The 23,640-nt window shown below is 36.6% G+C and overlaps 2 protein-coding genes across 2 annotated transcripts; one reads left to right on the top strand and one right to left on the bottom strand.

Moving 5' to 3' along the window:
- Positions 1–271: 271 nt before the first annotated feature.
- On the top strand, positions 272–19,513 carry gmcl1 (germ cell-less, spermatogenesis associated). The gene is made up of 15 exons (XM_036595441.1): positions 272–593; positions 6,843–7,037; positions 8,473–8,596; positions 9,016–9,112; positions 9,622–9,719; positions 10,528–10,640; positions 10,736–10,801; positions 10,885–10,969; positions 12,176–12,266; positions 13,899–14,039; positions 14,445–14,514; positions 15,153–15,228; positions 15,347–15,492; positions 16,910–16,997; positions 18,716–19,513. Exons 2-15 carry the CDS (start codon positions 6,862–6,864, stop codon positions 18,854–18,856), a joined length of 1,512 nt encoding a protein of 503 aa, XP_036451334.1. The 5' UTR covers positions 272–593; positions 6,843–6,861; the 3' UTR covers positions 18,857–19,513.
- Positions 19,514–20,532: 1,019 nt separating this feature from the next.
- fam136a (family with sequence similarity 136 member A) lies at positions 20,533–23,610 on the bottom strand. The gene is made up of 3 exons (XM_036595824.1): positions 23,330–23,610; positions 22,110–22,250; positions 20,533–20,936 (listed from the first exon to the last, which is right to left on the bottom strand). The coding sequence occupies exons 1-3, from the start codon at positions 23,414–23,416 to the stop codon at positions 20,748–20,750; spliced, it is 417 nt and encodes a 138-aa protein (XP_036451717.1). The 5' UTR covers positions 23,417–23,610; the 3' UTR covers positions 20,533–20,747.
- Positions 23,611–23,640: the final 30 nt, after the last annotated feature.

Raw genomic sequence — 23,640 nt, forward strand, 5'->3', positions numbered from 1 at the left:
TCATAGAAAAGTATGGAGCCCTGCTGGTGACATCCCATATAAATGAAAATAATGTGTGGCTACGCTTTACCAATGTGTGGAAACGAGATCCTAATGCATGGCAGTGACTTAGTAAGGAAAGGTATATAATTTACCACTAAAAATGGACATTAGGAGGTCCAAGCTTGGTAACAGAGAGCAAAGTGTGAGAAAAAAGATTTACTTGTAAATGACTGTGATGTGACTCCAGTACAGTAGAGGGCAGCATGTGTCTGAAAGACGTGTGGAAAATAAGGCTTTTGCTCTGAGGGTGAAAAACGGTTCCGTTGGCAGGTTATTGTTGATGCTCTGACTACTGTGATTTTTTTTACAGCCGTCCATTTCAGCATATAGATAGACAAATATGTAAAATATCATTGCAGGTGGTCGTACATCTGTTTAATTGTCAGTCAGCACTAGCTGACAGGCTGGCAGGGCGTGTCTTCGTGCTTTTGTGAGGAAATTCAAAGCTGCTTAACCTAACTAGCTAGTTTAGTTGAGCTGAGAGCTGAGAGAGCCGGTTTGTTTACCTCTATGTGAAGCTTGAAGCGCTGCTACAGCGGTGGATTAGACAGGTAAGAGTGGCACTACAACACAACACAACACAACAGCTAACTTATGTACTATCTGCACTTACTTAGCTTAATATGCTCATGTAGGCTCTGAACGGTAAGAGATTTAGCCTCCTGTGAAGCTAGATGTAGGTTTGTGTACGAGGCTGAAGTCTGCTTCCTATTCGTCAGCTTCTTGTTCCAATTTTCCCGTTCCACCTTAAATGGTGCAGCGATAATATTGAATAACAGGACCTTAACATCTTATATTTCAAAAGTCGTTATTTCTATGTAATAAAGCAATTTCCTTTCAATTTTAGTCCTTGCCCTCTTAGCCATAGCCGTGGGTGATGGACGAAGCTGAAGTTGGGCTTCTTTTTGACATTTTCCGTTCTATCTTAAATGGTGGGGCAGTTAACGTCTGTATTATTTAAGGTGGAACGGAAAATTCCAATACGAAGCCCGCTTTTTCAGTCTCGTTAGCGAGGTAGCTACGGTGCTATCAGAGAGAGCTGCTTGGGTTCCTTTTACTGGAGGACATTGGTTCGGTTCTTCTGTTCATTCAGAGAGAGGGAACAGTGAAATGTTCATATTTTAGAATAAAGGAACGTGAAAATAACCGCACATAGCCGCAACCTGGTGACCAAACCTCTCAGAAAACAGATCACGAAGTTAGCAACCGCTAAAGAAGTAAACTTGAAGGTAATGGGGTGGGTAACCTAGTAACCTACCTCGGTAAAGTTATTTTCGATATTCGTCTTTTCGGCGCTAATAACATTTGATCGGACTACGGTAGTCAGTAAAGACTTACATATTCATGACAGTACAACCACAGAGAGTGATGCACACCTGTGCTTTTGCAGTTTGGGTGACATTTAACGTACCGCTATTTTGTGTTAATACCATAGAACTGAGACAAGATTTTCAATCGGAAGAAAAAGCATGCACTTCTAGACCACGCCTACATCCATGCACACGCATTTGTTTTCCTCCAAAGCGTTTCTGTGCATTTAAATACATATTTTAATTGTTCATGCTAACAATAGACACCGTCAGACAATAAAACGTCAATAGCTCCATAAACACTGTGTCCATGCACATCTGATTAATTGTGTTATTTGCTCTAAATTATGGTTAGAAACACACACCACTTTAATTTAGAAAAAGGACTTTGAATAAACCTGTAACTAAAATGTACTTGCCAATACTTGTCTTAACAGTACTGAGTATACCTTACCTGTAAAAACTGATATTACCTGTATACTGATATAGCTAGTTAGCCTGATGACGGAAGTTCAGTAATCGTCAGACATTTAGCAGTCTTGAAGGTTCAATAGATCCTTAACCATCTAAAATATTAGTTTAAAAATCAAAAGTATATTTTTAAATCCATCAAACACTAAGTGAGTCAGATGTAAGTTTTAAATCTTGTACATTTTTTCATTTTGAATTTCGATAACATTTTAGACATTGAACATTTAAATCAGCAGTGTTTAGTGCAGATAAGTTTCAGTAATGACACACAAACTTTGAATTTTACTTGAGGATATAATGTAGCTAAAATACTGCTTAGATTCAAAGTGCAGCATTCACTGCAATTAATGCAGCTGAAATGCTTCTGAAGGTTAAAATACAAATATTAATATAAAGTAATTATTGCAGTACGTTCAAAAATCAAAAGTTGTGTATCATTGCTGAAACTTACCTGCACCATACACAATTGTTTGTAGTGTTGGGTGTAATACAGCTGAAATATTATTGAAATTCAAAATATATAAAAATTAATAAAAAGTAGTTACAGCAATATATCCAAAATCCAAAGGCTGTGCATCATTGCTGACACCTCACTGCACCATACACAACTGTTTTTAATGTTGTATATAATTTAGCTGAAATATTATTGAAATTCAAAATACATAACAATAAAAAGTAGTTACAGCAATATATCCAAAATCCAAAAGCTGTGCATCATTGCTGACACATCACTGCACTATACTCAACTGTTTTTAATATTGAATATATTTTAGCTGAAATATTATTGAAATTTAAAAAACATAAAAATTAATAAAAAGTAGTTACAGTAATATATCAAAAATCCAAAGGCTGTGCATCATTGCTGACACCTCACTGCACCATACACAACTGTTTACGTTGTAAATAATGCAGCTGAAATATTATTGAAATTCAAAACACATAAAAATTAATAAAAAATAGTTACAACAATATGTCAAAAATCTAAAGGCTCTGCATCATTGCTGACACCTCGCTGCACCATACACAACTGTTTTTAATGTTGTAAATAATGCAGCTGAAATATTATTGAAATTCAAAATACACAAAAATTAATAAAAAGTAGTTACAGCAATACATCCAAAATTTAAAGGCTGTGCGTCGTTGCTGACACCTCACTGCACCATACACAGCTGTTTTCAATGTTGTAAATAATGCAGCTGAAATATTATTGAAATTCAAAATACATAAAAATGAATAAAAAGTAGTTACAGCAATATATCCAAAATCCAAAAGCTGTGCATCATTGCTGACACTGCACTGCACCATAGTTATTTTTAGTGTTGTATGTAAGATGGCCAAAATATTATTGAAGTTCAAAATAAATCAAAATTAATATAGTTATTGCATTATATCCAAAATCCAAAGGCTGTGCATCATTGCTGACACTGCACTGCACCATACACAGTAGTTTTTAGTGTTGTAAGATGGCCAAAATACTATTGAAGTTCAAATTAAATTAAAAAAATTATATAACATATTTATTGCATTATATCCAAAATCCAAAAGGTGTGTATGACTGCTGACACTTCACTGCACTGTACACAATTCTTTGTAGTGCTGTATGTAATGTGACTGGAAAATAATTGAAATTGAAAATATATAAAAAATTATTTAAATGAGATATTGCATTAGATCCAAAATCCAAAAAATGTGTATGATTGGTGATACCTAGCTGCACCATACACAGTTATATTTGGTGTTGTATGTAATGTGGTTGAAATATTATTGAAGTTCAAAATAAATAAAAATTTATATAAAGCAGTTATTGCATTATGTCCAAAATCCAAAAGTTGTGTATGATTGCTGACATCTTGCTGAACCATATACAATGGTTTTAGTGATGTATGTAATGTGGTTGAAATGCTATTGAAATTCAAAATACATAAACATTAATATAAAGTATAAAGCTATTTCAGCTAAATTATATACAACATTAAAAACAACTGTGTATGGTGCAGTGCAGTGTCAGCAATGATGCACAGCCTTTAAATTTTGGATATATTGCTGTAACTACTTTTTATTAATTTTTATGTATTTTGAAATTCAATAATATTTCAGCTGCATTATTTACAACATTAAAAACAGTTGTGTATGGTGCAGTGAGGTGTCAGCAATGATGCACAGCCATTGGATTTTGGATATATTGCTGTAACTACTTTTTATTAATTTTTATATATTTTGAATTTCAATAATATTTCAGCTGTATTACACCCAACACTACAAACAATTGTGTATGGTGCAGTTATGTTTCAGCAATCATACACAACTTTTGAATTTTGAATGTACTGCAATAATTACTTTATATTAATATTTGTATTTTAACCTTCAAAAGCATTTCAGCTGCATTAATTGCAGTGAATGCTGCATTTTGAATCTAAGCAGTATTTTAAATGTTCAATGTCTAAAATGTCGAAATTGAAAATGGAAAAAATAACTTCAATCTGGCTCACTTAGTTTTTGATGGATTTAAAAAACTTTTGAGTTGCAATTTGATCCACTTAAATAAGACGTTTTCTTTTCTACACTCTCATTTTTTAAACTAATATTTTAGATGGTTAAGGATCTATTGAACCTTCAAGACTGCTAATGTCTGACAATTACTGAACCTCCATCATCAAGCTAACTAGCTATATCAGTATACAGGTAATATCAGTTTTTACAGGTAAGGTATGCTCAGGACTATTAGGACAAGTATTGGCAAGTACATTTTAGTTACAGGTTTATTCAAAGTCCTTTTTCTAAATTAAAGTGGTGTGTATTTCTAACCATAATTTAGAGCAAATAACACAATTAATCAGATGTGCATGGACACAGTGTTTATGGAGCTATTGACGTTTTATTGTCTGACGGTGTCTATTGTTAGCATGAACAATTAAAATATGTATTTAAATGCACAGAAACGCTTTGGAGGAAAACAAATGCGTGTGCATGGATGTAGGCGTGGTCTAGAAGTGTATGCTTTTTCTTCCGATTGAAAATCTTGTCTCAGTTCTATGGTATTAACACAAAATAGCGTTATAAATAGTATGTTAAATGTCACCCAAACTGCAAAAGCACAGGTGTGCATCACTCTCTGTGGTCGTACTGTCATGAATATGTAAGTCTTCGCTGACTACCGTAGTCCAATCAAATGTTATTAGCGCCGAAAAGACGAATATCGAAAATAAAACTAACTTTACCGTGGTTAACCTAATGTATTTATTTAGAGTCTGTAAACATTGTTTTCTATCATGTTGTAGATCTACGACTCTAAATTCCATTGAGCTTGACTTTAAGCTGCCATTGTAAATCAGCTGGTTTGCTAAGTATAGAAAAACTGATTATTTAAAGGGCCCATATGCTATGTTTTATGTGTTTTATTTTTATGTGTCCACTTGTAGCATTTGTGGGGGTTTATGTACACATTTAAAAAAGATATTAGGGTAAATTTGACCTAATAACACAGAGCTTCTGAGCTGCCTGTAGTTGAGTTAGACCAATCAGAGGCACCCAAACCTTCATGTGTTGTAACATCACAACCACAACATGCTGGCAGTTTGGCGAACTACATGAAGAGGTCAAGCCTCAAGCCAGGAAAAAGTGGATATTCTGAACTTCTTGGCCAAAAAAAGGGCCTGAACCATATACCTTATAGATAATAGTCAAAATTTAAATTGCAGTCGCAATATAAGTAAGAAAATAGACAGACAGAAGCTACGTTCCAGCCTGTCCAAACCTTGTTGAGCTTATAAGTCACATCCACAGTTGCTGTAGCTTTAGCTAGTGTTATAAATTTCTGAGTAATATGCTCATATGCTAATGGGGGCTATATTATCATCCCTCCAGTCCTCCAGAGCACAGAGTAGTTCAGAGTGCTTCTTTGACCCTTGAGTGAGCCTTCCGTTTGCTTCAGGTCATAAGCTTGGAAGCTTTTTAAGAAAAACATGAAGGCTCAATCCCATGTCTTCTTTTTACCACTACCCCTCGTTTTCAAGTGTCATCTGGAACTAAGTTACAAGGGGTAGTGGTTGAAATCTTGCCCTACGAAATGGGACCGTCAAATGAAAAAGAACATTACTTCATTAACGGACTACTAGCGGTGCTCTGTAGGTGACCCTGCCAGTCTGCAGTGATAGCAGAGGAGTTCAGCCTCAACCTCACTGCTGGGCTTTAGTAACATTTAGGGAATCATATGCCTTCAAATAGGGGAGATGTGACAATTATTTATTATTGCCCACCCCTGATTCTTCATTGACCATAATACATTGAAACACATTAAACTAAGATAATACAATAGCTATCATAAGTTTTTAGCAGGGAAAATACTCACATTTATGGGTTTCTTTGGTCTCTTGCGCTGCCATCTTGCCGTTTTCTTTTTTCTCATAACTCTCTGTCCGCTACCTTTAGGCCTGAAAGTGCAAAACGAAAGGGATAAGGGCTAAGTGGTTCTACGAGCACCCTGATGGCATTCTAGTTGTATGTTAATGCTAAGCTAACAGCAATTTACATTAACATTTTTTGGCCATTCTAGAGTAAGTTTGGGTATTTGATATTTGTAAAAGAAATAAGGTTTTGTTTGAAGCTTGTAACAGATATTATGATATATCTGAGCTTGTATGTATCAGTTTTACAGTGACCCCTTCAGTAAACATTCCTGGTATACAGCTTCTGTCACTGTTTTCCTTCCTAACAGTTAACCCAAACCTGCTTAGACTATGGCTTATATTCACAGCCAGTGACATATCTAGAACTTCCAGAAGAACTACACTGACTGTTTTACTCACTGATAATCAGAAAGTGAATGGTTGATTCCTCTGTTAGTTCCTTTTTAGGTTGGTAGTTAATCTAACATATGAGGCCTTCTGTATAGTTCCTGAAGTCCTAACGAATGGGAGAGTTTTCTTGGCTGCTATCTATGTAGATATAACTGTTTCTCATTCAGTGTTGCACACTTTGGATGGCTTGGTAAGCCTTTTAGCAACTATTTGTTTTGATCAGGTTGTGGAGCTGAAGGGAGATGGGGTCCCTTGGTAGCCGCTTCCAGGCTGCTCCCCGAAGCCCCGAGCCAGTGGTGGAAGGCCACTGTGTGGGAAACAGGCATGGCTGCGAGTGTAAAAAGAGGAAAAGAGCAGCACATTGTGAGTGTGACAGCGAACCAGAGGAGGAGGACAGCCTGCTGGACACACCACGCAGGTGAAACTCATACACACGTACGCTATATGGCGTGTGAAAAAATATGGGGAAAGTATGTGGGAACTCCTCTCAATTATTCAGTTTAGGTGTTTCAGTGTTTCACACCCATTGATAACAGGTGTATAAATTCAGGCCCATAGCCATGCTGTCTCCATAGACAAACGCTGGCAGTAGAATGGGTCATACTGAAGAACTCAAACTTCTTAAAACTGGAAGTTGAACATGGCACTGTCACAGGATGCCACCTTTGCCTCAGATCAGTTTTTGAAATTTCTGCTCTGTTAGATCTCTAGTCAACTGTAAGTGCTATTATTGTGAAATGTAAAAGTCTAGCAGCAACAACAGCTCAGCCATGACGCAGTAGACCATGCAAACTTGCAAAGCGGGGCCGCTGAGTGCTGAAGCGCGTAGCACCTTCTGTTGCATCACTCACTACAGAATTTGACTGCTTCTGGAAGCAACATCAGCACAAGAACTGCGTCAGAAGCTTCATGAAATGGATTTTTGTGGCTAATCAGCTGCACATAAGCATAAGATCAATATGCGCAGTGCCAAGCAATAGCTGGAGTGGTGTAAAGTGCCCCACAACTGGACTCTGGAGCAGTGGAAACATGTTCTCTGGAGTGATGAATCACACTTCACTGTCTCAAGTCTGGGTTTGGTGGATGTCAGGAGAACGCTACCTACCAGAATGCATAGTGCCAACAGTAAAGTTTGGTGGATGAGGGATAATGAGCTGGGACTGTTTCTCAGGGTCTGCGCCCCTTAGTTCCAGTGCAGGGTGATGTTAATGCTGCAGCAAACATGTACATGTTAGAAAATGATATGCTTCCCGCTTTGTGGCAGCAGTTTATGGAAGGCCCTTTCTTGTTCCTGCATGATTGTGCCCATGTGCACAAAGCAAGGTCCATAAAGACATGGTTAATGAGTTTTGTGTGGAGGACAATTCCAAATTAATGCCAATGGTTTTGAAATGGGATGTTCAGCAAGCTCATATATAGTCACGTGTCCACATACTTTTGACCACATAGTGTATATCACAACGGCAGAGAAACGGATGTTACCTAAAATAAAGTAACTGCCAGTAGTGCTAATTGTGAATGTAAATTAGAAAGGGCCTGCATGTTTGTGCATTATTAAAGGAATGGTTCACCAATAAATCTAATTTACACAGTTTTCCAAAACATAGACAGTGGGCCAAGACATGTTCGGTGTCTGAAGTTTGCCTTATTTCAAATGGATTGTCATCAGTCACCTCATGCTGTAATTCTTTTACTGTCATCAGGATGTCAACAACTTTACCGTGAAAGAAGACCTATATATCAGTATAAATTGTGCCTATGGTTTGATTCATTTTTGTGTGTAAATATGTTCTTTGTTGATTCTGATTTCCCTTTTGCTTTCCTTCTGCTTTCTCTGGGTGAAACTGTAACAGGAAGAAGTTGAAAAGCACTTCTAAGTACATCTACCAGACCCTTTTTCTGAATGGAGAAAACAGCGACATCCGTATCTGTGCACTGGGCCAAGAGTGGAACCTACACAAAGTTTACTTGTGTCAGGTAGGGCTTCACAGCTTGCACTGAATTAACGGAAACAACGTTCATGACCCAGGAAATAAGTTAATAATTGTCAGGAAGGACATTAATATGTTATTTTTTTCAGTGTCCTGGTTGAATCACATTTGTGCATTTCTCTTTAGAGACAGCACTATTAAAATGAGTTTAGTAATGAAACACTGAAATTTTCACAGTTCATCTCTAATGAGGCACAGATATTTCTGCAGAGTACTGAAATGTGAATTTTGGTGGCTCATCACAATCAAAGTATCATTCGACATAATTCCAGTTATCCTGTTTGTCAAAACTGTAAAGGGTCCGTTTGAAAAGAATGGGCCTTGGTGACATTTTGCATGTTGTGTATGTTTATTTCACTTGTGAATCTGTTTGGTTGGTTGTTTGTTTTTTTTTTTGTTTTGCAGTCAGGGTATTTCTCCAGCATGTTCAGCGGCTCCTGGAAAGAGTCTAATATGATGGTCATTGAATTAGAGATCCCAGACCAGAATATTGATACAGAAGGTAAGGCTGTTTTAAAAAAAAATAAATAAAATTTTATGTTTTCCCTGCTCCAATAAAACTATTTATTAATTTATTTGCACTAGAGCTTGGAAAAGTTTTAGGAGAAAAATGTCTTGACTTTCATGTTTTACATCAGCATATTTTTTGGAAGAACATCAGAGGGTGTAAGAAAAAAACAGGGGTGACCGACAAAAGAGTTTCTGACTTTATAAAATGTGTTTATGGTCTTATTGCATATTATTATTGCATAAAATGCTTATACATGTTTATATTTACATATATGTGTACATGTATTTATACATCTAGTATAAATACATATAGGACGTGTTACTACATATAGTTACACATAGATGACATACATATAGATGATATAGGCGTGTGTGTGTGTATGTATATATATATATATATATATATATATATACACATGTGGTATGTGTGTATGGCTACACATAGGTACTTGTGTAGTACATAAGTATGACTTCTGTTGTAACCTAAAAACGTGTGTGTAGCTCTGCAGGTGGTGTTTGGCTCTCTCTACAGAGACGATGTACTGATCAAACCCAGCAGAGTCGTCAGTATCCTGGCTGCTGCCTGCATGCTTCAGCTGGTCAGTGCTGCCGAAAGCCTTACTTCAAGAGACACTGCTTGTGTACAAGATTGGTTCATTGTATATATGATGCATATATTTGAATTTATTTCCTTTCTCGATCTCTCTCTATCGACTTTTTTACCTACTACCTAAAGCTTATGTAGACATATGAACCTGGGCTTTGTTTTCTAAAAGCTTTGCAGTTTAAAGACGACCATAAAATCTTCTCTTGTACCAATCTCTCCAGCTGCTAATGGCGACAGACTAAACCTAATTTCAACATGTTGATTTTCTCAAAGATTGCATAAGAATACATGAAATTAGCGAAAAACTCAAAACTGATTTTCTAAATAAAAATAAGTTAATATGCCCTCTACAGAGAACACACTTCTGCACATTGTAATATACGATTACTGTTTATTTGCTTTATTTTTCCAATATAATATAACAAAACATAAAATAATACAAGATAATATAGTAGTTTAATAACTATTTATGCAGAGAATGTGTTAACTTATTTTCACTTGGGGGGGGAAAAAAACTTGGAAAAACTCAGAAAAAAAGTTCATGCTCTTTTATTTGACTTGATTGACATATTTTAACACTCAAGCCAATACTTTAAGTACAATTCGATAAATAGAAACTTACAAAGAATAGATGTGATTGGTCAAGATGTTCACAGCACGCAACAAAAATGTTGTGACTTGTTAGCATATTGCAGCCTCATATATGATACAGATTGTTTATATTCAGTATATGTGTATTTAGCTTATGCGTAACAGGATCTTGTGTTAGCTCACTGGATTTTGTGTTTGTGCTTGTGCAGGACGGACTGATCCAACAGTGTGGAGAAACAATGAAGGAAAACGTCAGTGTTAAAACTGTGTGTGGCTACTATGCTGCTGCTAACATGTATGGCCTGGACTCCGTCATGAAGAAGTCAGTTTTCTTTGAGTTTTCTCTTTTTTCTGTTATGAGCACTGCTTTCAGTGTCCTAGCGTCCTGATTTCTGAGTCTTTCTCTGGGGTTTGCAGGTGTTTGGAGTGGCTTCTCAATAATCTGATGACCCATCAGAACGTGGACCTAATGAAGGAACTGGGGTATCTGTCAATCTCTTTGAGTGTTCCAAGATATTTACAGCATCATTGAACATATGTGTTGACTTATTTTTTTCTGTGTACAGGGTTGAAGTCATTGAGCAGCTGATTCAGTCGTCCGACCTGTTCGTCATGCAAGTGGAGATGGATGTCTACACTGCTCTGAAGAAGGTAGTGGTGTAAAAATGCATTACTTTGATTCAGCTGCATCAAATTTACGATGTTCTGATCATTTACAATAATACACAACAAAGTATGCACTCATTGGACCTTCATGAAACACAAGCAGGATGAATTTGAAGGTAAAATGTTAATGAAAAATTTGGAATTGGAATTATTATTGGAATTATTACAATTTTTAATAGTTTTCCCACTAATGAGCTCTCGGAGCTGACAGAAGCTGGCTTACAGTGCTGCATGTGCAAGATCCTGGTTCATTATTGAGTTATTGAGTAGATCCTGAATGCTCGTTGGCTGTGGTCAGGTGCAGCAGAGGGTATACAGACCTGATAAGGTTTGAACAATGCTGGCCTGCTGAATCCTGCTCAACATTGCCATGGAACAGGACTTTCCGAACCCGGATGGTGTGTTTCTCATTCCTCCAGCAAAGCTTCATTTGAGTTTGGCATTAGGTGAGCGGTTCCAGGTCACTTACATTTAAAGAAAAAAAAAAAGATAATTTTTACAGTATTTGCGGGGCATATCACCCTGTTAAATAGGTTTATAGGAATTTTTTTCCTTTAACTTCTTTTGCGCAGACATGTTAAAGGCATACTACTTGTCTTTGTCAGTGAGTCGAATGCCTTCTTTATATGGTTGTCATTTGTAATTTATGAGTGTGGATTATGGGAATCATATGCTAACTGTAAAGCCCGTATGCCTGATTTAAGAACTGTTGCAAGCATTCTATTCAACAAATCTGGTGTTTATGTGAATCCGGTGGAAATAATCAATAAGGTCCATTTTACTTGCAGTTTACTCAAGGTTTCCTTGTGTTTCATGAATGAGGCCCATTATTTGGCCAAAAAATAAAATTCTTTGTCTGTTTTCCAACTTAAAAATAAAAAAAACTTGGTGTATTGGTTTTATTGCCTGTATTCCATTACTGTGTATGGTTTCTCCATATTTGTACATTCAGTGTATTTTTTTTAAATAATTTTGAAACATACCAAAATCATCACATCAGATTGAATCATGGTGAAATTTGAGATGCTATAATGTATTGAATTTCCTAAAGAACTGTAATCAAATCATTTATACTCATAGTGTCCTGACATCATCAAGCCAAAAAAACATTTGAATACTTATTACTTATAACTTAATAAAAGCATCACCTGCATGTGCCTCCGCCCTCATTTCTGTCTCTTGATCTTGCAGTGGATGTTTCTGCAGCTCAATCCGTCCTGGGATGGCCCCATAAAGCAGCTCCTCGTTGATGCGGACTCGTGGCTCTGCAAAAGAAGAAATGGTGTGTCTTGTATATTTACACACATCAAAACGCACATCTGTTCACTCACACGCAGTCACATCCACTGTAGGACTGCAGCTAGTGATTATTGTATAATCTAACAAATCTATCGACTTTCATTCCATTAATCTACCAACTAAACCTGCCTGTTATGGTTTCTCATTACTTTGCCCCACAGTGCTGGCACCTTTCAGAGTTCTGCCTGTATAGCATTTGGTTTATTCTTAAATAGTGTAACAAAACATCAAAAACAATATCACCCCCTTTATATCCTGTAGTCAATTAAGGCCAAATTATACTCCTGCGTCTGGTGTCCCCATAGTTGTCTGCCAAAATGCTTGCATGTAACGTGTGACTTGCATTAGAGGTCAGTGTCAACAAAGAGAGAAGTCTTATATTTTTATCTCTGCAAGTATCCTTCTTGCAATCCCTATCCCTACTTCACTGTTTTGGTAATATTGTACAGATTAATTGTATAAATATTTGTGAAGTCGCTTTCCTGTCTCTGCTCTGTTTGATTTTGCACTAGTTCTGGTGTGGGTTAAGTATTTTTTGGTTCTCATCCCACTCATCCCCTTAATTTTTATAAAATATAATCATCCCACTTGTTCCAGTTGGTTGTTTGGAGTAGAGAACAGCGATGGCAGCTCTACTATAAAACCGTTACAACCAAACTCAAATATTATAATTACAGGTTTCAAATGAAACAAATGGAATGTCTTTTACAAGCTTTAGATGTCTGAATTTAATCTTGAATGGCCAAAAAAATGTTTGTGCACCAACATTAGCGTAGTGCTAACGTACTGTTAGGGCGCAAGCAGAAATTATCATTATTATAGAGGTGTGTTGACATTTTTGTCTCAAATGGAAGGCCTACACACTTAAAAAATATGGTTCTTCAAGGGTTCTTTAGTAAAGAAAATTTTTCTATATAGAACCATGAACATTCAAAGAACCCTTTGCATGATTAAAATGTTCTTCACACTGATGGAGAATGTGCTGTAGATGGTTCTATGTAGAACCATCTGTAGCACCAAAAAGGATTCTGCTAATGTTACGATATGAGTTTGTAGCAATAGAAGAACCCTTTTTGGTGATACATAACCCTTTTCAAATAAGATCTATATAGAACCATCTACAGCACATTCTCCAGTTTGAAGAATGCTTTCATCATGCAAAGAGCACTTGAATCATGCAAAGGCTTCCGTTTTTTTTTAAGTGTGTAGCTCTAATAGTCACAGTTTGCCAGTGCCAACCACACACTGTGGTTTTTATAGGGCAGATGATTTTAAAAACAAGGCTACAGCAAAAACACATTAATGGGAAACGAAGTGGCAAACGTCGGCAAACGTGACAAATCTTGCATACTAGCTTCTAAACGCTGAATAAGTTTTAAAGATGCCGTCATGTTGTACAGGGTAGGCACCTTAAAATTTTGTTTTCTGTGGACCAATTAAAAGTGATGTATGGAAATGTGTAAACACATGTAACAGGCAAAATCCAGATGGTACTAGATGCACCTGTATCCGTGAGTGGAGAATCTTAGGCTGAATTTAGCATTATTCTAATTTGGGTCGGGCTGTTGTGGACATTTTTCTCACCTGTGTGTTATCCCCCCCCTATGTTATGCAGAGCTAGGGGAAGATGAGCCATTTTTGTGCACAGAGCAGGGGCTGCCCTTCACCCCTGTCTTCAGACACGTTCGCCTGCAGTACATCATCAACGACCTTGCCTCTGCCCGCATCCTCGAACGGGACAATATCATTCCACCCGGTAAGACCCTGCACTCAGATTAGAGGAGTCTCACAGTAATATGACTTTATGCTAGACATGTGCAATCATTTTTTTTTTTTCAAATTTATTTTTTATGTATTTTTGTATTTAAGTACTACAAGAGGGCTATGCACCTACGATTTTCACTCTTTTCACCTTCGCACCTGTGTTAATGTGATGTGACAATAAACACGATTTGATTTGATTAGTAATTGTGCATTTACAATGTGCGGAAGTGTGTTCTATGTAGAGGATGTTTTGTTACTTATTTTCACATTTAAACAGGGGTGCCCAGACTTTTGCATACGACTGCATACTGGACTTTGCAGTTCTGCTACTGCAGAAGGCTGTAGCGCAGAGGTTGTTAACAAATCACTAACAGCTCTCAAATTTTCTCGTCTTTAGATTGGTTGTCCAGTATATATAAGCAGCAGTGGTTTGCCATGCTGAGAACAGAACACGACAATGACAACGGGTGAGTGTGAACAGATCCTGTAGTTATCACATAAACAACAGAGCTGGTCAGAAACATGTACTGCCGTTCAAAAGTTTGGAATGAATATTAAACCTTTTTTTTTTTTTTGTAGATTAATGTCTAAAAAAACTATTTCAATGTGATGCTGCTACTCAACTGATCAGCAGCAAGCTGTAAGGATGTGTTCCAAATGATGAACAGACTGAAATGACAGGGAAAAAAAGCTGTAGAACATCATAAATGAAGTTCTAATAAAATGAATATCCAGAATGAAGTTCTAATCAAATCAATATATAAATTGTTGTTTTAATACATTAATATTTAGAATAAAGTTCTAATAACATAACATCCAGAAAAGGTTACAATAAATTAATATCAATCATATCTCAAATCACAATATTACATAGATAATTACAATGCATTATTTAACATTAAAAACATCTGTTCACAAAAATTTTAAATAAATGAAACATCTTAAAAAGTATAGTATGTAGTTTATAATATTTCAACGTACATCTTAAGTTATTACTGTATAAATTATATTTTTGAACTGTAGTGTATTTGTGTTTATACGCACACCTTGACTGCATTTGAACATCTGCTCTGTCTGATCTCTGTAACTCTACACATGCTGTTAGACCTCAAGAGGCCAATAAGGAGGAATTTGAGCGGAACAGCATGCGCTGCGGCCGAAAACTGAATAAAGATGGAGATGTGAGTCTACTGGTTATTACTAGTGTATAATAATATGTCTGTATTATCTTTCCTTTTGGGAATCCTTGTTTTACTTAATTCGAGTGAGGTTTGTGATCATTTCTCCGTGTCACCTCAGTACTGCTGGAGATGGACCGGCTTTAATTACGGTTTTGATCTGCTGGTCACCTACACCAACCGCTTCATCGTCTTCAAAAGGAATACCCTCAGCCAGCCATGTGGGGGCGCTGTCAGCCTACAGCCACGACGACACCTTGCATTCAGGTCTGCTGCCATGTCTGCCATGACTAATGTTTGGGTGTTTACAGTTGCATGCGAAAGTTTGAACAATCTCAGTCAAATTATATAATTTGTTAATTGTCTAAGTGTAAGTGAACACATCCTCTGCATCCCGTAACTTTTGCAGAGGCCACATTTTATTATTTATTCGTATTTAAATATGTTCAAATTCAGCAATTAAACAGTAATTATGTGATAAAATGTGCGGAAAATTTTTAACTTATTTTCATGTAGAAAATTAACAAAACATTATTTTTTTTACATTAATTTGACCTAAACAGTTGCACACAACTATATATACTATATGTAATACTGTGCAAAAAAATAGTCTGAGAAAATCATAGGTAAAGAGATTTTTTCGGACAGTAAGCGTTTATTTGTTCAAACAAAAAGAAAAAACACTTACATTAGAATAAATATAAACAAATAAGGAATCCGTTATGGTTTAATGAAGAACAGAGGAGCAGCAGGCGGTGCGACAGTCAAACTCGATCCAGAGAAACCGTTCTGCCTGTACCCCAATAAAAATGCAGATTTTGCAGAATAATAAAACTGAGAAGCGCTTCATTCTTAAATTGGCAGCTGCCTGCTTTTGATATTTATTATTTATTTCTATTTTCGATCTTTTTTCTCAATTTCTATTTTTGTGTTTAAAGTACACTATTGTACAAATTATGGTTCTTCACGGGTTCTTAAGTAATGAAAATGGTTCTATATAGAACCATGAACACTTAAAGAACCCTTTGCATGATTAAAGGGTCCTCTGTGTCGCTAAATGGTTCGTTAGATTGATGAAAAGTGTGTTTTATCTGGTTCAATATAGAACTTTTCGAAAAGGGTTCTGTGTAGCACCAAAAATTATTCTTCCATTGTTACAGGCTTGACATTGTCACAATAGAAGAACCCTTTTTGGTGCTATATAGAACTTTTCAAAGCACATGAAACACACTTTCCATCAATCTGACGAACCGTTTAGTGACACAAAGAACCCTTTAATCAAAGGGTTCGTTGAGTGTTTGTGGTTCTCTAGAACCATTTTTCTTTACTAAAGATCCCTTGAAGAACCATCATATTTAAGATTGTAGTGATATTGGATGAGTGCTAGCCATGCTAACCATGCAGTCACCATGGTTACCAAGTGAGAGACAGGAGTATTTTTCTTTTTCTTTTTCTTTTTCATTTGGCTTATACAAATGGAAGCAGGAAGAGAGAGACTGGCAGAGTGGGAAGCTGTTTGTCACTTGGCATATGAAAAGTCCTTAATTCTTGTATTTTATACTGATATTATATTACTTTATATTAATTTACACATTACTTTATAATACATTATTCCTGGAATTAAAAGTTTGGCCTAAATTGTAATGTTTTGTTTTCGTTTTGTCTTTCTCCTCTTGATAAACAGGTTACGGCTTGCTTCGTTTGACAGCAGTGGTAAGCTGATTTGTAGTCGTTCTACAGGCTACCAGCTCCTGACTCTGGAGAAGGACCAGGTTTGTCATACATGTGTTGAAATAAATTCACAGACATGCTCAGATATTAATGTTGCCAAGTCCAGTATTTCAGTAATGATTAACAAGCGAGATATGATGCAGCCTATTCAGTATTCTGTTTGTTCTCCTTTGAACACTCCTGCTCTGCTGTATCTGAGTCAAATCGTCGTTAAAGCCCTTACATAAAGCCCTTCTGCATCAGGTGTGCCAGTGAAGGGAAAAAAAAAACAGTAAAATGGGCAGATTCCCCGAAAGTGCTAGTGCTTTCTCTGCACTGAATTCTGGGGAAACAGCCTGAGTCCTCGAGCTTACTAGTGTGTACAGCAACTTAAAGACAAATGCTGCACATGCTGTGTTAATTTTATTTACATCACTAAAAACACTGATATGCCTGACATTAAAGAATTTTCTATGGTCATTATTACTGTACAGTCTAACGGCGGTGGTGAAGATGCACTTCTGACCAAAAGTATCCAGACCGCCATTCTAATTACTGACTTCAGCTACTTTCAGGTATAGCCATTGACCTGTGAAAACGTACATCATTCTGTTATTGCCATCATGCCCAAATAAGCAAGTTATTAGGGAAATCTGGGTCAAAGCTGTTTTTCTCTATGAGAAGAATGAGAAAATCTCACCCTGTGTTACACAACCATGTTCCAAAGCTGATACATTTTGTCCTGTGTACATTTTATCCCTAAATGTCACTGGATGCTCTGAATTATAAGGTCATTACAAAGTTAAAATATGATTATACTTATATAATGTCACTATCAGGACAAACCCTCATCTTCACATTGGTAACTTTGTAGGAGAAGGAAAAACTGTTTTTAACTTTTAAGGAAAGTTAATGTAATTAAATCTGGATGAGGGTAAGTGTACATAAATCTGGAGCATTTCTGTGGGCCGTCATTAAATTTTCACGCAATGTAAAGGGGGGCTAGCAGTTTCAAATGATGTTAACAAGGTTTTTAAAAACATAAATGTGACAAAAGTGGAGAAAATCTTTTGTCTCCATAGCAATTATTTGCTGAATTTAACATATTGGAGAAACAGTTGAAACCAAAAATGGCCTGTACAAAAGTTAAGCCACACTTTAAATGTATATAAATAGAAACTGAGCACTGAAATTTGCCATAAGGCCAGCCTGTAACTGTTTTAGTTGAGTTTAAACTTTCCTTTCCCCTTTTTATTTATTTTATTTTTATTATTATTATTATTTATTATTATTATATTTTAATATTTTAGTGCAACTGCTTTATTTGATGATAATTATTTTACTGTTCTATTCTAGTAAATATTGTGATTTTTCTAAAAAGTTAGTTTTCTTATTGCTTGCTATATAAGTTGGTTGTTTTACTTTCGTTTGAATGTTTTCATTAGATATTTTAAACCTGTTTTTTATATTTTATATTTTTTATATAAATCTTTTTGATTTTCATTTGTTTTAGTTGGTAAATTTTATTTAAACTTTTTTAATCCCTTGTAATTTGCTCGGCTGCATTATAAAGGTTCACTCTCAATGTACTTCCAAGTCAAAATAAAGGTTGATTTAAGTTCTCTTCAGAGAATGTGTTAATGCATTTTCACTTGGCAAATCAACATCATTTGAGCAAGTGTGTTGAAACTTTTGCACATTTAATGTAAAAAACTTTATCTCATGATTTTTGAGTTCAAACTGTATAAGGATGCTTTTTGAAGAGGCTCTTTCGCTGCAGGAGTACGTGGTGATGAACCTGGACAGCCGTCTCTTGTCCTTCCCGCTGTACGTGTGCTGTAACTTCCTGTACACCTCGCCCACCTCAGAGCGCCGGGCCGACGCAGGAGAACCAGAAAGCAGCGCTCGCACTGTGTCGTGATTGAGCAGCCAGTGACCTCCATCTTCATCCTGTGACATCACTTCCCACCAGCCCACCCAGCAGCCCGGCCTTGAAGAAGCCTCCCTCCTTTTTACCATCCGATTTATACACCTTTTTTTTAAGTGTATATTATTTGTATGTTTTTTTATTGTTTTATTTCACTCCTCTATTTATTTCTGAATGGTAGAGTGAGATTTTTTTATGATTTTGCTGTAATTATCCACAGAACAAATCAACAGTGAGTGTATGTTTTGGTCGTGTTTTGTCATCATTTGTTAAGGCCTGTCTGGCTTTTTGTAAGTTTATAATTTTGTTTTGTGTGAAAGTTAATATTTTGTAAGTTCTTTTTATGTATATTCTTGTTTTACTGTATACTGTTCTGTTTTTTGTCATGCATTTCCTGTTTATTCAGTGTTTTGTACTCTTTAACAGAACTGGTGCTGGCTTTTTAAAAGGTCGTCTTGTTTTGTACCAGTGTTTGCCAGTGCAGCTCCATTTCAGGAGCAAAACTGACTGTATTGGTTTTTGGGCATTTCATATTCTCCATGATTCCATAGCTGTAGTATATTAGATTTGGGATATTTATACATCATAAAGATGACTTGCATTTTGGACCAAAATGACATGGAATAGAAATAAAATGGCACAGAAGAGAGACTGCTATTCATGTCATTCATTTTGCTCACAATGATTTGAGTTTTGAATGTTTAAAGAGCCCATATCTCTACATTTTCTTGAATTTTACTCCTCCGTCAGGAGGTCCAATTATGATGTGTTTGGTTTGATGTACCAAAAACAGTCAGCATTCTTTTATATATAACATTTTCCAACCTCTCTTTATCCCTTATAATTAAACAGACAACTGTTTTTGTTACCGTGCCTTTGACTAATATTTTAAATAAGCTGTTTTGATTGGCTGTGCTTTATTCAAAAAGAAGTCCAATCAGAAACTCCTTTTAACTACAATTTAAAATGGATATTGGTAAATGTTTACATACCAAATGAAACTCCATTCAGAAAAAAGAACATTTTGGTGGTTTTATAATAAGGGCCTTTTAAAGGGTGATTCCACCTATTTTTAAAAATTAAATGGTTAAGATGTAAACAAGGTCATTCAGAGTGGTTTGGTGTGTAATGCTCCGTTCTAGAGAAACTTGCTGAGTCAGAATTGTTCACGGTGGTGATAGGAACCAGACATCCACCTCTAAAAGCTCCCTCACAGAAAGTTATTACATGAAATGGTTATAAATACACAGCCTGATATTGGCTGACATTGTTTTTGATAGTTTTTTGGCCTAAAACTTTTTTTTAAATCCATTCATTGGTGGAAAGACACATGCAGCACATTATAAGACACAAAAAGTCAACTTTTTAAATGAAATTCATCACTATTTTACCATTATCTACGTTCCATGTATAAACTCAGAAGACGTGTAGGTTTACTGGTGGTTTTGGATAGTAAATAAAATGTCTATATTTGTGTTGTAGTCATGGCAACCCCTGGTTATCACCTCTACACCTTTATAATGCGTCATTTCACATCAAACCACTCAGAATAACCTTGTTCAATCCTTGAGATGTAAAGAATGTAGAAGTTTGGAAATATCCCCTTTAATTACATTCTTTGTAATTAAACACGAGCCCTCACTGCTACAATACAGTTCCAGCAGAACAGGTTTCATTTCACTGTAATATTTTTATTGTCCGTACAAAAACAAAAACAGCAGTTGCGGTAAAAACAATCACAACACGAGTATGAAGTCACAGTACGGCGTCAGTGATGAAGATACCCAACTTTGTGGGGAAAACAGACATCAAAGTCCATCATTAAACAATCATTCTTTGAATATTCCTTCACAAAACTATTATGAATGGTACTTAAGCTGTAGGTTCACTGGGCTATAGACTGGAGGCTTTCCTTCAGCCTGCGGGTCATGCTGGGTAGCAGATTTAGATGGTCGTCCACACAGCTGCCCACACACTTCTCCATCAGAGAGCGCACAGCTGCCTCTTTCGCTCCAGAGTCAAACAGGTCTTTGGCTTTGTCGTTGCAGTTCATGGTGCATCGTGTCAGACGATCCTAAAAAAGATCCAACAAGTTGCATTGAAAACTACCATGTTCATATTTCAGGGCACAAATCTGATGTTTGCTCAAGGCTGTATTCACACTACAAGCTTTAATCTGATTTTATTGCTCTTTTTCATTTACATTTGTTATGGTGGTGTTCCACACCTGTTCGAGTACCTGTGTCTGCTTCCCATTACATAACAGAACCGTCAAAGTAGGTGAGTTCTCTTTAGCTTGTGTCATAAAGCTTCCTGAGTGAATCTAGCATTAACAGTAAACAAACAACAGTAGCAACAATGGAGGAGCTTCAAGCTCTGATTTACACACTAATTCTGATGACTGCAAAGATGATTTTCTCTGAATCGTTCATCAGCTATTGGTAAATAGGGTCAGAAGAAGGGAAAAAAGGCTATTACTGACAATAACTTCAAGTTATGCGCTGTAGGTGGTGATGGTTCTGAATCAGATATGTATCCAATATTGAAGCACGTATGAAAGTGGCTCAGATCTCAGTCATATTACTGGATGGGATACACAAACAAAACTACTGCTATCCAAAGTCCACTGTGGTCATCATCCACGTGGGAAAGGTCTGGGTGGACAAGCACGCCTGGCTAGCTGTAGTGGCATAAATCCTGCCTGGTGCCAAAGAGCATGTTTCTCCATAGACTTTCATTCAACTTTAACTTTTTCTGACAACTTTTTTCCCTGACAAAATCTATTTTTTTCCCCAAAGAAAGTTTTAGTCTTTCTTATATAGTCACATGCAAAAGTTTTAGCACCCCTGGTCAAATTCCTAAGTTATAAAAGTGTTCTCTGTAGAAGAAGGTTTAACTTATTTACACTTAAAAAATCAACAAAACATGGAATTTGACTGTTTTCAAATTTCTGCATGCAACTGAACTCGTTCTTTTGTTAACTTTCCGTTTTTCCCTTGTGTCTTGCCTTTTAGGTCACTGCTCAAGTGTAGTTGTCATGACAACTGTTTTGGTCCCCCAGTCAATGAACACTGTGAACACTCTTTCCAGGTCCTATATTATCTTCACGGTCACTTACGTACACAAATGCAAACTAAGCAGAAGCAGAAACATCAGATTCAAGTGACAAATCAGAACTGAGCAAACAGGCTTTAAATGTAAACGCAGCCTAAAGTTCCCATCGAAATGCCAAATTATGGACACTCACCTGGAACTTCTCAAGCTCATTAGTGACCACTCCCTGAGCCTTAGCCAGAGGTGCGTGGCAGACTTCTATACACTGGTGTACCTGGCTCATCGAGTCAGCAGAACGCTCACAACAGTCCGCACTGCATCGAAACATACGTCCCTAAAAATATCAGATTTAAAAAGAGTTACATACTGAAGTAAATAGTATTAGATCCACATTAGATTTTCTTTGTTTTAGCATAAGCACGAATTGTACTAAAACACGAGAATAGTGCTGAATGATATATCATCTGTACTTCCGATTCAATGATATGTTTACATTACAATGTATCATCGCTATCAGAACAAAACCTTTTTAAAAAAGCAACTTTACAGGAGTAGAAAAAGATACTCTTCACTTGTAATGGAAGTCAATACATCAAAACCTTTTTCCTACGAATTTTGGACCTTTTCTGTTGGTCCGTTCACCGTTAAATTCTGACACAATGTAAAGGGTGACCTGACTTTTCAAAAAGGTTTTGGCGTGACAGCAACACAATGAACATTATATAATATTTGTAATGATCATTACATGCACAATACAATGCCCATAAAATAGTGGCGTCCCCTTACTGACATTATTATTACATTTTGTGCCCCTCACTGAAGATATCCTGACCGCTAAAAGCATTTATTTACTATTTAAAACTCACTGGAGTAAATCTAAAGCAGAACAGAACAAAACAGTCCAATCAAAACAAGTTATGACAGGCTGACAAGTTATTGAGGCATTCTTTCATTTTAGTATGCACTCTTAAAAAATGTTTTTTTAAAAAGTCCTTTAGTAAAGGAAATGGTTCTATTTAGAACCATGAGTACTGTATAGACCCATCTGCATACTTAAATGGTTATTTGCACAGTCAAATGGTTCTTCAGACTGACGGAGAATGTGTTGTATACAGGTCTATATAGAAACTTTTTGGAAACGGCAGAACACTTTTTGTTGCTATAGAGAGCAGATGTCTGAAAAAATAAATATACTGACATCGTGTATTGAGAAAAGTATCGCGATATTACATTTCTACCATATCGCCCACCTCTACCTCCGACACAGTGACATAAATACAGATATTTAAATATGACATCTAATTTTATTAACACCGTCTAACACTACACTAGTGAGTACCCCCTCTGTCTGTTACTGTGGTGGGGAATCTGCCCTAAAAGCCCTCCTGATTCTCCTGCCCTGAGCGGGTTTACCTGCATTTTGCGGATATGCTCTCTCTCCAGACTCTGCACCATCTCCTCCACAGCCTTCTGAACGCGGGCCTGCTGCGCCTCGGCCATCTGCACTTCAACTACAGCAGTTTAGAGCCGGACACTGCAACTGCAAGGCCACAGACCTCACAAATCCCTCTCTACCAGCCTTTACCAGCCTTTATCAGCCTTTATCATCACAGCTCCACAGCCAAACCAGAAACACCGCACCATAAACACACCAACAGGCGGCCGGAGGCAGAGCTTAAAGAGAGAAACCCTAAAAATAAATAAATAAGAGGGTCAAACTGAGA

This window comes from Colossoma macropomum, unplaced genomic scaffold (genome assembly GCF_904425465.1).
Source record: "Colossoma macropomum unplaced genomic scaffold, Colossoma_macropomum, whole genome shotgun sequence".
In the NCBI taxonomy this organism is placed as follows: domain Eukaryota; kingdom Metazoa; phylum Chordata; class Actinopteri; order Characiformes; family Serrasalmidae; genus Colossoma; species Colossoma macropomum.

Coding starts and splice junctions, on each gene's coding strand:
- gmcl1 (XM_036595441.1), top strand. CDS start 6,862: ATGGGGTCCCTTGGTAGCCGCTTCCAGGCTGCTCCCCGAAGCCCCGAG. Junction 9,720..10,527: donor CTGCCTGCATGCTTCAGCTG/GTCAGTGCTGCC, acceptor GTGCTTGTGCAG/GACGGACTGATCCAACAGTG. Junction 10,802..10,884: donor GACCTAATGAAGGAACTGGG/GTATCTGTCAAT, acceptor TTCTGTGTACAG/GGTTGAAGTCATTGAGCAGC.
- fam136a (XM_036595824.1), bottom strand. CDS start 23,416: ATGGCCGAGGCGCAGCAGGCCCGCGTTCAGAAGGCTGTGGAGGAGATG. Junction 22,251..23,329: donor AGCATATCCGCAAAATGCAG/GTAAACCCGCTC, acceptor TGATATTTTTAG/GGACGTATGTTTCGATGCAG. Junction 20,937..22,109: donor ATGAGCTTGAGAAGTTCCAG/GTGAGTGTCCAT, acceptor GATCTTTTTTAG/GATCGTCTGACACGATGCAC.